This window comes from Daldinia childiae (genome assembly GCF_008694065.1).
Source record: "Daldinia childiae strain JS-1345 chromosome Unknown Scaffold12, whole genome shotgun sequence".
Lineage (NCBI taxonomy): Eukaryota > Fungi > Ascomycota > Sordariomycetes > Xylariales > Hypoxylaceae > Daldinia > Daldinia childiae.
The window spans coordinates 769,078-783,416 of NW_022984653.1; the positions used below are offsets into that span (position 1 = coordinate 769,078).

A 14,339-nucleotide genomic window follows, 5' to 3' on the forward strand; every position below is an offset into this window, starting at 1 on the left:
GGCATTTGTAAAAGGAAAGATCGAGTCTCTCCAGGATCTCGACACGGGTCGTGTCCTATACATTCGTGGCGTCACACATAAGAGCCAAAACTAGGCGCCGTCGATAGCATTGTTTGCCTTACTCTGCATAGAAGCATCAGGTATTTAATCCCCCCTCTGACATGCGTGTTTGTCATTAATACAGCATATACTGACTACATATTGATTTAAATTTTAGCGGATATAGCCCTTAGCTATATTTTGGCTTGATATTTTGGACTTTGGATGGAATTCCTCATTTACGCGCGCATATCGTACGGACGCATTACGATTAGCATGGACCATCAAGTTTAGCATATCAGCATAAATTCGTTTTGCAATCACCGTAACGACGGAACATTAGCGTTGAATTCTGTTTTTAAAATTGGGTTGCTCAGAGCACAATACCCAAGCCTATGGAGGCATTGGAAGCGTTGGAAGCGTTGGAAGTTTGATGGTCATTCATTATTATTGGACATGGATATTTTGAAGCTTTAGTCATAGCTAGGTAGTCTCACAATATGGTATTTCTTTTTAACTAGCATGCTGTCCTGCCATTACTAGTACACTACCTGTCGTATGATACCTAAATGGCCGCAGAAAGGCTATGGTTCTAAAACACACAGCAAATGCAAAATTGCGTCAACTGTTCTATACTAATTCGTCTTTTTCGTAGTAGACGACCCTTTCTCTTCTACGTAATACGACGTTGTCTAGCTGTTAGCAACGTTGCGCGCTCGTGTACTTCTTCGTATTTAGCCATAATCCATAATTGCGCGGCCCAACGATACATTATATGGCGCCATATAAGCTGTATTTTAATTCTATAAAATTGAACCTAACATCCGAATATTTATCTAGACAGGTTTAACTCGCCGTCTTAACTTATACTTTGTACTAGCAAAACTGATACGTGCCAAAATGTTTGCTAATATCCTCGCCTTGGCAAATGTCCCAACAACAACAACAACAATTTCAGGGAATATGGCAAAACCATCCGCAGACTATATCTGGGATATCCTCAAGTGGCAAGCCGGAGAGTCTCATGGTGCCCCAACTAGGCCGCTAACAGGATACTACGGTAAGTAATTCTGATTATCTGGCCTCGGGTCCCTAATCTCGAGACGGTTTCATATTTCATCTGCGCTAAGCAATGCCCAGACTTCAATGTATCTGCATTGCGCTGGACATGTTGACGGGAAGCCCCTGAGCTAAGAGTACACGAACTGTGACCTGCAAAAGACCAATGGAACTGTCGACGCGGCTGTATTTACGCGTGTCCTTCTCGATCCGGACCTTACTAAGGCTCATATTGCTATTAATTATCTATTCGATGCTGAGGAGTATGTTGCCTTGACCGGTAACTGTTTTGCATGAGAATGTACATATGTGTGCCAATGGGATATTACAGCGATTCGAAGACGCGACGTACCTTCACTGTCGTCGTAGTAGAGGACTGGGCAAGGGGAGAGGTCGCCTCATAACTTTACCGTGGTGCCGACTGAAGCTGCGTGAGCTTAGGTCCGATTAATAGCCGTTAATGATTCATCAGAGCCAAGGAAATTCAGAAAATTTACATCAGAGCGAATAGTCACCGATGTCATTGGTAAACTGGGAAATATTTAGAGTTATCATAATTCTGACAGATTTATATTTTAGTGGTCTCAAGTATCTATCGAGAGGAAGAGAGGAGAAACACGACTACGAGTTCCAGGTTTTCTCGCTAGGTCTAACTATAATATAGAGTATAATATAGAGCATACCCGTCGTTATACATAGCTTCTACTATGTAGTATAAACAGAGTTTTCCCTATACAATATTGGTACAATAACAGTTCCAAGAGATAATTTCCTTTCCTGTTAGTTTTGGCCGTAACGGAAACAGATTTATCCCCAATATACACTTTTAGTTGTATTACTTCTATTCGGCTAGAAGTTGACAGAGGAATGGTGGTTTTCTTACTGTACGTACTATAACTCGAACTTAAAACCGCAGCTAACACACTATTACACACTTAGATATTTGGCACTTATATATGACTGATCGTAGCTTGCACGCGGCAGACGTCTGATTAGGGGATCTATCTACTCTTGAATATTTTTCATTATCATAACAATTCGAAAACGATAAAATATCTTACGCATGCAGACTTATTAACCTCCCAAACTACATCCGTAACACGAACACAGCAATACTTCCCAGGACCAAAAAAGCCTCAGCCATCGCGACGACCACTCCGTTCTGCAGGCCCCTAGGCGCCTGCGACCCATCATCCTAGCTGTTCTTGGGCGCCCTACCGTTGTAGTCGACACCCGGCTCGGCGGTGTAGTCGCCGAAGCAGTCGTAGTCGAAGTCGATCTCGTCGATGCGGTCCTTGAGCACCGACACCACATTGTCGAATGCGCAGAGCCCGTGCGGGTCGGCGGGGCAGCCCGAGTAGGACTCCGCGATTGGGATGACGCCGTCGTTTCTAGAGGATTTAATGAGCATACTTCGTTATAGGGTAATAATGGGGGTGCTGATGGAAAATGGGAGGAGACTTACACAATAAACCTGATCTGCTTCGTAGGTTGGTAGGTCGAGCATTCGAGAACCTGGGTGGTGAAGTGGGTGGCGAATGGAACGAGCTTGCTGGACGAGAAGCTGTTCTCTCTTTGGTTCTCATTGGGATTTAGGGGAGGTCCTTTGAACAATGCCGACAGGTTGAAGGCGGTGAGGGTGTCGAGGACGACAACTTCGTGGGTGGCATCGGCGTAGATGGACTGATTGAGGGGGAAGTATGTAGATGAGTTGTCGAACGTCTGGTTCAGAGCTGACCAAGCCTCTGGGTATTCACCTGTGAAGCGCGCGACAAATTCCTGTAGGTAACCTTTACCTTGGGCAGCCGCAACAGGTGATCCGGGACCGTTTTCGTAGTAGAACGACTTGGATGGGTTAGTATTCTTAGTTATAAGAAAATGACGGGGAGGAAGATGGATATGTTACGACATACAAGATCAAAGTAGTATTCAAAGTTCAAGAAATCCTCCTGGCTAAATAGTCCACAAAACGCAGAGTACCCAAGGGCATTCGTTTCGTAGGAGCAAAGTTGAAGCATCGCAATGATGTCGGTGGAATTGAACTCGATACCAGAGACCTTAGACATATTAGTAACCTGTTGCTTCCTTTTCTCTTGCAATGTTTAGTAGGCTTACCTGTGAGTTTAGACGAGCAAGAGTAGCGTTGAAAGCATTTTTCGCAAAGTTCGAGGCCATCGAGCTCCCAATATACCCTCGACTGGGGACATTAGAATTGTTGCAGACATAATAGGGAGCACCCGAGTTATTCACGCCAGGTGCCTCTACAAGAATCTCGATGTTCACTTGATCTAAGTACTCAGGTACGCCGAAAAATCCGGCCGCGAAGTTCTCGGTAGTCTTAACCATACGGTCCTGAGACTCGGTCCGGAAGACGGGAATAGTACCAGCTTCGGTAAAGTTATTAAGCAGGTGGCCATAGAGTTGACGGTGTTGAATACCGAGGAGAAACTCCTGGCTCCTACCGAACGGGGAAAGTAGTTCACCGCCCAGTTTATAGGTCCAGTCGGATAAGAATGTTAGGTCACCCTTAACCTGCAGTCCTGTCTTAGTAGCATCCGCGATCTTGCTCGCGAACTGGGCCGGTGCGGCGCCGGTAGTGGGATATCTAGCACCATGACGATACAAGAGATGCACCTGTGTGACACTGCAGCCCGGTGGTGCGAGGGGGCTTGTATCTGGTAAGCCGAAATCGGCAGAAGATAGGGAATACCAAGGTGACAAGTTGCCCCAATACTTAGTGATATCGAACTTGTCTGATGTCTCGCTTTGGCCGTGAGGTTGCGGTGCGACTAATGGGAACTGGTTCGTCGGTCCCCGATTATACGGATACGCCGCCGCAGTTTGAATTGCGGCGGGTTCGGCGCCTGTTGGCGTCGGTCCTGGGAAACCGACTTCAGCCTCTGGTGGGAAGAGTGCAGAGTCAACCGAGGCTTAACTCTTTGTTAGTAACTGACCACTATATATGTACACCAATAAAATTAATATTACGTACTGCTTGGTGGTGGAAAGAGGTCCGAGGTGGCCGAGCCGGCGTGGGGTGAGGCCGTAATAAAGGCGGTATCGTCAGCCGCGGTACTGGACTGAACCAGCAGGGCTGACAAGATAGCGGCGGCAGTAACAAGCTGCATCTCTTCTTGTCTTGGACTTAGTTACTAACTAAGCTCTAGCTGAAATGACAGGAATGCCAAGTGACGAATTATCAAGAGCTTGACTAGAGCTATGTACCAAAGCTTGATTCTTATAGGTGTTGCGGGAAGGGCACGCGTTGTCATCAATTGACCTATCAACAACACGGATAAATACATGTGCTTGGCCAACCCCCCCTGGACGCTGATCCTTTCAATTATGATCCTATCGTAAAATGCGGGCGTTATTGGTCCAATAAGAAGCACAGCATCGTTCCAATAGCGCGGAATGGAACCCAGCTGAAAAGCAACGTCCGCTCCATATAGGTATATAGGCAGTAACGTTAAAGTGCCAGGTAAAATTTAATAAAGTGCCAACCCATCCACTTTCCACGTGACATAAGCCATACAAAGCCACAACGCCATAATGAAATAATGAAATAAAAAAATATTTATTAGATTTTAGTTATATATATAAATAACTTTACGAATAAATATAAAAAAAAATTATAAAAATATTTATTAATTAAAGTAAAAAATTACGTAATTTATTATTAAATTTAAATAAAATTAAAATAAAAATTTAATATATTATTTAATATTTTATATAAAATATAAAAATAAATATAAATTTACGAAATAAATTATAAAAATTTTATTTTCTTATTTATTAAATTTATAAATTTTTAATTTAAATGAAATTAATATTTTTAAAATTTCAAATTTTATATATATTAAGTTATTTATAAATTTATTAAAAAATAAAAGATTATTTTTAGCCGCATTGGGATCAATTTTAGTCGTAGTCACGTGCAACCTAAATTTTAATTTTTGTTATTTTTTTATTTAAATAATGGTATATTTTGTAAAATATTTGGATGGAATTTCATAGAGTTATTAATAATAATATATAAAAAGTGGTAAAAAATTACCCTGTATTGGTCAAGTGAACGGGCCATTTTCATTATGGCGTTGTGGCTTTGGTGGCTTATGTCACGTGGAAAGTGGATGGGTTGGCACTTTATTAAATTTTACCTGGCACTTTAACGTTACTGGTATATAGGTAGACATACCTATATGGGGAATTGCTTCGAATCTGCTATGATGATTTATAGTTAATTATGACATATTGACGGTATGTTTATTTACCTGTAGATAAATAGAGTTGGGTAAATATATGTAAGTTGCTTGTAAAAAGAAGTGGAAATTTAATGAGAGTTGTATAATTAAAGGAAGAAGAGCTGCAATTGCTACATCTTCTATAACCTAGAACATTACATACATACATGTAGGTATGTACCAGCTACCTAGAACTAAGTGATTAAGGTTATACCATTTTACCTAGTAAGATCGGTATGCAAGTCCTTGAACCCCCGGGCAGATAGAGTTAAGGTAGGAGGTACCTTATCCATACTACCCCAATACTCCTCATATCTCAGGCCGACATCATATTCCCGTGCCTATCCCGAATCCATGTCAATCATAAACACTATCCAACACCAGGTTCTTAATTATTAAGAGGTAGACATTATAAACGCAACGTTATTTTTATTTTATTGTCAATTGCATGTTCTATATACCGACTAGTTCGGTCTGCTAAGCTAAATTTGCAGTCGGACTAGACTACCCTTGCAATTGTTGATGACGGCAACACTCCAGTTCCTGAGCCGTCCGCCAAGAAACTCCGTATCTTGTGTAACATCTCACAAGATCTGGTAGTTGTAATATTTCTGGTGGTTAGCCTGCTTGCTAAGTGCCCATTCCTTTTGTCTTGCCGCCTTATGCTCTTGCTTGCGGCTTCTCTGCTCGGCACGAGCTACTTCCTTCTTCTTCTGATCTGTCACTCCCAACATACCAGTTCCACCATTCGCTCGGCTTACAACGGCACCGTTACGCCCGCGACCTTCACGTCGAGAAACCTGGCCGTTTCCGTTCTTGGCATCATCGTCAACTTCCATGGCATCACCTTCAGATGAAGCTGCTTCAATAGCAAGTCTCTCTGCACGTTCCTCAGGTGAAGGGTGGTTGTGTAGGTTCTGACGATAATACTTAGCTAGAGATCGGTGGCCCACTGCACGACCCGAAGGAAGATGTAGCTCGGTATCATCGTAAAAAATGGCACGATGTTTATGAGCATGTGAGTGCCATCCATCCATTTGATGGTGGTGTCGCGGATCGTGAGATGTGTGGTGAGGATGCTTTTCGAGTCTTTCGTACTGTCGATAATGGTGATCGACGGGAATGGGGCCCAGATCTTCAGACTTGCAAGACGAAGTAGAGCTGTCCGTTTCCCAACCTTCATCCTCCATAATCTCGTCTCCATTTTCTCCTACAGCCTTGGCCGATCGTCTGGCCCCGAGCTTAGCTCCCCCGTTCTGCTTTCCATCGTCTACTGACTCATCTTCCGAGTCTTCGCCATCTGAGTATGTGCTTCTGAAGTCATAATAATCACCAATATCGACCTGCTCATCTTCTGAGGTATAAGGTATCTTGCAGTGACCCTTATCACGCATATGCGTTTGTACAGCAATCGCGCTGTTCTTAATTTTACCGCAGTACAGGCATTCATGAAATTCTTGAATCCGCTGTTGCAATGCGCCGATAAGGCCATCCATATCAACCAGATATTGCTTCTCCGGAATAAACATGCTGTGAATGCGCTCCATGTGAACGACGTTCAACGGGACGGTCGGCGAGTCATAATTACAGAATAAGCATGACTTCAATGTAAGATTCGGAACCGGGGTTGAAGTGCCAGACGCAGCCTCACTAGGATCTTCCGATACGGGATGTTCTCTCTTGTGTTGGGCCTCGGCTGAAGGATGGGGATTTGATGGGCGCTTGACTGGGGAAGGACGTTCTGTTAAACTAGCCTTTTGGATACCTTCGACTACTTCGTTGAACTCATCTTCGGCAACAGAATCGACTTCCTCGTTGTTATTTGAAGGTACAGGGTCGCCGAGAGAGAAGGTGGAGCTCATAACGGAACTAGCATCATCATGATTGGGTCCTCGGTGTTGCACGGCTGCCTCTCGTGCCTTATGTTTCTGACTCGAAATATGATTTCGGAAAGAGTTCTCGCTATAGTAAGTCCGTTGACAGACCTCGCAAATTTGTTGAAATCCGGCACGGTCCGCTTCAGCGCTGGTCGCAGCACGGGCTTGTAGGACTTTCTCGGTGAAGACCTCAGATGCAATTGGAGGTAGTGACGCAACGCGACGCTTAAGATTGTATCGACTATTGAGGTAAAAGCACGATACACGTTAGATTAACAATTCTGTAGATGTAAAAGTAGACAAAGGGGAAAACATACTGCCAATCACTTTTCATGTGACCTTTCTGGGTATCAGCAAAGCGGAAGGCTACTTGGCATGTGTTGCAAGTGTATTGATGGGAAGACGGCGCGGGATCCTGCTTATTAGACAGAGACGTGCCGGCGGGTCTGCTCCCCGTGATGGTAGCCATCGTTGTTGGGAGAATATAAATGAGGATCTTGTGATTTGATTGCAACGGCTACTAGAGTAGGTTAAAACGAAAACCGATGCTTCTACGAAACACGGGAGATGTCAACAATAGAAGCGCCGATCGGATAAAGTTTCTTAGTTTTAATCCTGACAGGTGAACTTTTGTGTGTAGCGCTCCGGGAAGGAGGGGGAGGGGTTGATGAGGCTTTAATTTTGATGCGACTAGGTTGCAGCGTCTCGAATGCAGCTATATTAAAATCTGAGAGATTTCAAAGCGCAATTCGAAGAAAGGAAGACCAGAATTTTTATTGAGAATTAGATAATCTGGCTGAAATAGATTTTGAATTGTTTACAAAGAAGTTGTGGCCTACTGTTGGACTGATGTGTCACAACGGTCGCACGCCAAAGTGGAAATGGAATTGATCAGAGTTACAGAATTAAATCGTTGAAATTCTGCTTAGACGGAGTGGCGTTGGTGGGGCTATTTTTTCCCTCCTTCTTGCCTTACCACTCTTTGCCGAGAAAATTATTTTTAAGTTGTACTCATACGTCAGTTCTAGAACCATCCCACAGGTATCGAGGCTGAGTCTTACAGGTACACTGATACATTGAATATGTACACTGTAATCTGACAAATGACTGCCGATAAGCGTTTGGCTAATCCCTTTCTTAAATGCATATATACTTTAGTGACTTCATCTTGCTTGCAACAGAAAACAGAAAGTCCTTTCATTTTTAAGCAATCACAATGTGTATTAACTGGAATGCATATATGTATAGTTTACATTATTTTCTTTACGTTTGATGTAAATTTGTAAAACGGTTTATTTGATTTTTTTTTACAAGTATATTTATATTTTTAAAAGTAATTAGTTAATTAATGTATAATACTTTTTAATTGATTTAATAGTTACTTAATTATATTTTAATATTATTAATTTATATTAAATTTTTAAATTTTTATAATATTAAATTTAAGTAAGTTTAACCAATTGTTTTTAATTATTTAAATAAAAAAATATAAATATATGTATATTGTTTTAATAACTTAAAAACATTATATTCGAAAACTATTTAAATAAATAAATTAATATTAATTAAACTTTATAAAATTAACGTTAATTACGCATTTTTATTGCTATTATAAATAATTAAATATTAATATTAAAAAGTTTTAAATTAAATATATATTTATATAATATATCATAAAAATCACAATACATTTAAATGATATATAAATTAAATATTTAACATAATTATATCTTGGGATTTTTCGCTCATTAAGTGGGCAGCTTGTTTCGAAAAATAATGGCGCAGTTTTAGCATTTTTTTCCAAAAACAACACTATATAATATATGTAAAAAAAGCACAAAAAAAAACAACAAAAAATAGAAAAAAATACCTATTAACTTTTTGGCTTTTATTATTATTATAGGTATTTTTTATAATTTTATTGCTATAGAAATGGTGGAATTATAAATATATTAATATAATATATTAAAACGTTATTAAAAATATATGTTTAAAGTTATATTTTTAACGCATTATTATTTTAATAAAAAAACTAAAATAATAAAAAGGTATAATAACCTTTTGTAAATAAAACGATATATATTATAATTTTATTACTATTTATTTTGCTTGTATAATTGGTGATTTTTTAAGAAAGGTTAAATGCCAAGACTGCGCCATTACTTTTCGAGACAAACTGGTGGGATGGGGCTGTGGGGGAAAATACACCCTTAGGTAAAATTCATGCATATAGTGTACATGACGCTAGAACCAATAGACAAGCCAATAGAAGATGATGGGGATGCATTCAGCCTTGGAAACTTCATACGTTCTCGTTGTTGCGTGCGGCTCGGAGCTGATACCCACTAGTGTTACGATATCACGACCGTCTACTTATCTACCTCATTTATATCATTTATTATATCATTTATATCTGGTCGCGTGTATCATTGATATTTGATTAATAACTTCATCTGATAAACTTCAATACACATTCCCTTCGTTATGTTGATGACCTAAGCGTATATATACCTTACTACCTAGTATAACCGAGGATTGCGCGATCATACCTACCTTAGTACTTACTTCCATCCTTCCTACATACCTAATCTATCCTTCCTAATTTCCTCCCTGTACAATACTTTCCAACATTTAACGCCTTCGATTAAATCCTACTATCGGCTTTCGCGACCTCAATAAATCTCACCCCGCTATCGAGCTTCTACTATTGAAATATACACCTACTCCTACTACGATCCGACTTTTTGCTTCCTATACAGGGAGGCTTGTCTATACCATATGTCATGACGCGGGAAGTAAATCGGCCAGCGGACGATGGTCCTGGCCACAATGTCTTCGAGGTTGATATCATAGCTGCTCTTTGGGAACAAGTCCCCTTTCCGCGGTTACCCGCAGATGCGCCATCCGAGATCAAAGAACTCGTTATCAATGTAGAGAATCCTAAGAGGGTTTACGCTATCTATCGCGCCAGTCGTCGTCATGATCTCCAGTTACTAGTCGAGAAGTAAGTCGTATAATACTGCGCATATTCTCCAATTAACTACCTACTCAGCTAACTTGCTATAGGTTCATAGCCCAACTGCGTTACGGATGCGGCTTCAGTGCCTGTACTACCCCATCATGTTTTAGTTGCCGAAAACGACTGGCTGGTAAAGCCCCGATTCGCCGATATAATCCTACCAGTGCAAGGACTCTAGCCATATTCATGGCAAGCCAGGATGATGCCGATAGTCGACTCTGCCCTCATTTACATCCCCCAACCGGTCCTAGCGATGCTATAAAACCACTCATATTTGGCCTAAAGCGTGCGGCATCTTCTAACGATGCAAGCGGCCCGGCTTACACGGGCCTAGGGCCCAAGCTCAAATCTACCAAGGGAGCTCCAGGCCGAGTAGCGTTGAAAAGGGGACAATCGCCGATAGCAAGTTCCTCGCCATCTGCACAGATGAATTGGAAGGAGACTAGCCAGTACCTTAATAGGCCTCCCGAAGTTGAAGCAACAAAGACCGAGCCATCGTCACAACTGAATGGTATGGATGGAATACATATTACTGAAAAGTCGATCAGCAAAGATTACCGCTCATTCGCTGCCAATGTGTTTGGATCTGTCGCGTTTAAGATGTTGGAGTGGTTGACACCGAATAATATAGAAAGTATGTCGAAGAGAGTCACGGCCGTAGATAATACACTAGAGTCTATTGAACGGTTTCGAGAACCCGTATCTCAATTAGGAAGCCAGAGCGGAAGGACTAGCCCAACGTCTACTCCCTCTAGACCCGAATCAGAGAACGAAGTCGGCCCTAGGGGGGCTTCTGAGGTTCATCGATATACTACACGAGCACTCTCACCTAAGAACGAGGTTACCGGATTCTACCAACGAGTGCATTCTGAGCGCTCGCCAGTTTCTAACTCCAGTCCTCAAACCCTCCCACCACATCAAAGGAGGACTTCTAATACCCGGATTCGTCCATCCTCCGTTTCTAAGCCCCAGACTAAAGTTGTGCCCGAGCCTCCAGTCGACTCTATCGTAGACGAAACAGGGCTTATATCGCCTAGCATTCCTACCCAGCCAGAGAAAGTATCTAAAGGACTGATTCGACCTCCGCCAGCTATAGCGCGACCTACATCTCAGGTTATAGAGAGCGATGTTCACACATTACCGGAAAGGGAAATTGTAGGGCCTCCCAGTCCTCACACCCATATAGATGAGCATTGCTTTCAATCGGATGGAATCAATGGCGAAGAGACATCAAGTAGTGCAGAGACTACGCAGTCTCTAGACCCACTTGATGACTCTCAAGACGCTCTAGACGCTCTGGAAACTACTGGCAAGACAGATCCAACGTCTGAGCTGGATTGCTACTTACCACAATCGCTATCACGCTTCAACGTACAAGCAATCAATTTCATATGCGACGTTTTACAAGAAGATACTACCTCTGAGAGGCATCTCCTAGAGCCACCAACCATTGATGAATCTACTAGACGGTCGTCAAATCGGCTCAAGCCTTGGAAGAGGAAAAGGAAATCCCAAGCCTCTTATCCGCAAGATCTCAAGTTACAATGGAAGCTGTTTGTTGAACAGAGTATATTTCATGTCCTGAGTGACCCTCAGGCCGTATTGGACTCGTTCACCAGCGCCAATGGAACTATTGACTCACAAACACTATGGTACTGCATGTTGCGCTTGACAAGAGTAGCACCCAACCTCGTCTTCGACAGCCTCTGGACTGCCCTGGCGGCTCTCTTTGCGCCGCCGAAGACCTTACAATCTATGAGATCGCCGACTTCAAAGATGTTCCTTGGCGTTAAAAAGTCATTTACTAACGTGGAGGCTGCATCGCTCATGTCTGTATGCTTTCACGCTCTGGTCGCTGCGGCACCATTAGTAAACGATTCGAGACAATTAAATGACATGTCCCGTATTAGAGCCCACGGACTATCGCTCGCTGGTGGCGGTACAGTTGCGAGGCAGCCATCTTCTTTATGTTTACAATATGAAGACGCCTTCACAGATAGCATGGCTCTTCGGTTAGCAAGGAGGTTACTTAGGGTGATCCCGACACGCCGATACTTCGACGAGTTGATTGAACTAGACTTAGATAAGGAGGATGGAGTTAAAGAACCCGATGTCGTTGAGTTATTATTATTGCACCTCGAGTCTTCTACCCAGTCAACGTTACATTTTTCAAAAGCTGAGCGAAGCATGCACGAAAAACGAGTTCCGGTTTTGCTTTTGGATTGGGCAAGAGCCGTGATGCTTCATGAATGGGAGGGCAAGCCAGATATTTCTGGGGATGGCCCCTTTGGTGGTGCCCTCTCGCTGATGACAGCTATGTGTTAGTATTCCCGTGTGATTTCATAAGAATTTTGAACTGACATTCGAGTAGATCAGAAGCGCCAATCTCTCCTCCTAGGTGATGTACATTTCCGCGCCGAATATTTTGGCGATCGTCTCGATCCTATTCAGATGCCGGTTTCATGGCTATCCTTTACCTCGACTAGGCAAAAGGTTCATATATTGGATTATCCGTATATTTTCAATCCTACGTCGTTGGTTTCATACTTCAGGGCTATTAACTTCTCGCGGATGAGTCGTTCCTACGAAGAGTCCACTTCGTTGCAAAATCGAATCAATGCCATCATTGCCCCTGACAGCCTCGTCACAGAGTCGCACCAAAAGAACGTACTCCAAGATCTGTTGAAGATCCCATCATCCAAATATCTAATCCTTGATATCAGCCGTAAAAACGTGCTCAGAGATGCTTTCGACCAACTCTGGCGACGGCAAGAGCGCGAACTAATGAGGCCATTAAAGGTTCATCTCGGAGAAGACAGTGGAGAAGAAGGGTTCGACTCTGGTGGTGTACAACAGGAATTCTTTCGTCTCGCCATTGCCGAGGCTTTAGATCCTACTTACGGCGCCTTCGTCATCGACGATAGGACACGAATGACGTGGTTCCAGCCCGGTTCTGCCCAACCGGAGTGGAAATTCGAACTAATCGGACTGCTTATGTCGCTAGCCGTTTATAACGGACTAACTCTTCCAATAACGTTCCCAAAAGCCCTATACCGCAAGCTTCTAGGTGAGCCTGTCACAGAGCTACACCATATCGCTGATGGGTGGCCGGACCTCGCCAATGGATTAACCAACATTCTTGAATGGAATGAGAAGGATGGCTCTATAGAGGATGTCTTCGTTCTGACTTACGAATTTTCCACGTCCATGTTTGGCCAGCCCGTCTCACGCGAAATGGAGTCGTCGAATTCGATATCCTGGCCACAATTCTCCAGTCATCCAGAATCTACTCCCCTCTCGGCATCTAACCCGAGCGATGCACCGCTAGTTACAGGCGATAATCGTAACGCTTATGTGAGCGACTACATCCGATACCTAACCGACGTCTCGGTCGCTCCTCAATTCAACGCCTTTGCCCGTGGTTTCCGAGCTTGTCTACATCCAAAGTCCCTACAACTCTTAACGCCATCACTATTACAAAATCTCGCAGAAGGTACACAAGAGATCGACGTCGGGGAGCTTCGCCGCGCGGCACGATACGTTGGCTGGGACGCATCGCATCGTACCGTGCGCGACTTCTGGTCCATTATTAAGAGATACGACAGCCGGATGCGCCGCAAGCTGCTCGAGTTTGTCACTGCTAGTGACCGCGTGCCCGTCGGCGGTATGGCCAACATCCAGTTCGTAGTCCAGAAGAACGGCGAGGAGGAAGGCGAGGGCGGCCACCTACCCACCGCATATACGTGCTACGGTACCCTTTTGCTCCCAGAGTACCGTGACAAAGAGGTGCTCCGAGAACGTCTATCCATGGCGCTTGAGAACGCTCAAGGGTTCGGATTCGCGTAAACCGCGCCGTGTAGCTTTATGGCATGGTATTGCATCATAGGCCAAATAAGGATATCCAATGGGGTAGTATTGACAGCGGTGTAGTGTACTTCCAACCGACCGATTGGAAATGCTATAAGGAGGATTGAAAGTACACATGTAAGCCCGAACAACCTAAAAAAGAAAAAGAAATTAAAATCAAGGCGAAGGTATAAGTAAGAAACTGTCTCTTTTGAAGTATATATGAGGGGGCCGGGGGGCGTATAGGAAGGAAAA

General features: G+C 43.1%; 3 protein-coding genes across 3 annotated transcripts; 1 reads left to right on the forward strand and 2 right to left on the reverse strand.

The window, feature by feature from the left end:
* Positions 1 to 2,293: 2,293 nt before the first annotated feature.
* On the reverse strand, positions 2,294 to 4,226 carry GL218_08439 (3-phytase A; the record flags this gene model as incomplete). Its single annotated transcript, XM_033585242.1, has 5 exons — positions 2,294 to 2,489; positions 2,564 to 2,943; positions 3,012 to 3,155; positions 3,214 to 4,028; positions 4,091 to 4,226. 5 exons carry the CDS (start codon positions 4,224 to 4,226, stop codon positions 2,294 to 2,296), a joined length of 1,671 nt encoding a protein of 556 aa, XP_033440799.1.
* Positions 4,227 to 5,926: 1,700 nt separating this feature from the next.
* On the reverse strand, positions 5,927 to 7,688 carry GL218_08440 (Cytoplasmic 60S subunit biogenesis factor REI1 like protein; the record flags this gene model as incomplete). Its single annotated transcript, XM_033585243.1, has 2 exons — positions 5,927 to 7,460; positions 7,537 to 7,688. 2 exons carry the CDS (start codon positions 7,686 to 7,688, stop codon positions 5,927 to 5,929), a joined length of 1,686 nt encoding a protein of 561 aa, XP_033440720.1.
* Positions 7,689 to 10,002: 2,314 nt separating this feature from the next.
* On the forward strand, positions 10,003 to 14,084 carry GL218_08441 (Ubiquitin-protein ligase E3A; the record flags this gene model as incomplete). Its single annotated transcript, XM_033585244.1, has 4 exons — positions 10,003 to 10,223; positions 10,286 to 10,872; positions 11,530 to 12,558; positions 12,610 to 14,084. 4 exons carry the CDS (start codon positions 10,003 to 10,005, stop codon positions 14,082 to 14,084), a joined length of 3,312 nt encoding a protein of 1,103 aa, XP_033440721.1.
* Positions 14,085 to 14,339: the final 255 nt, after the last annotated feature.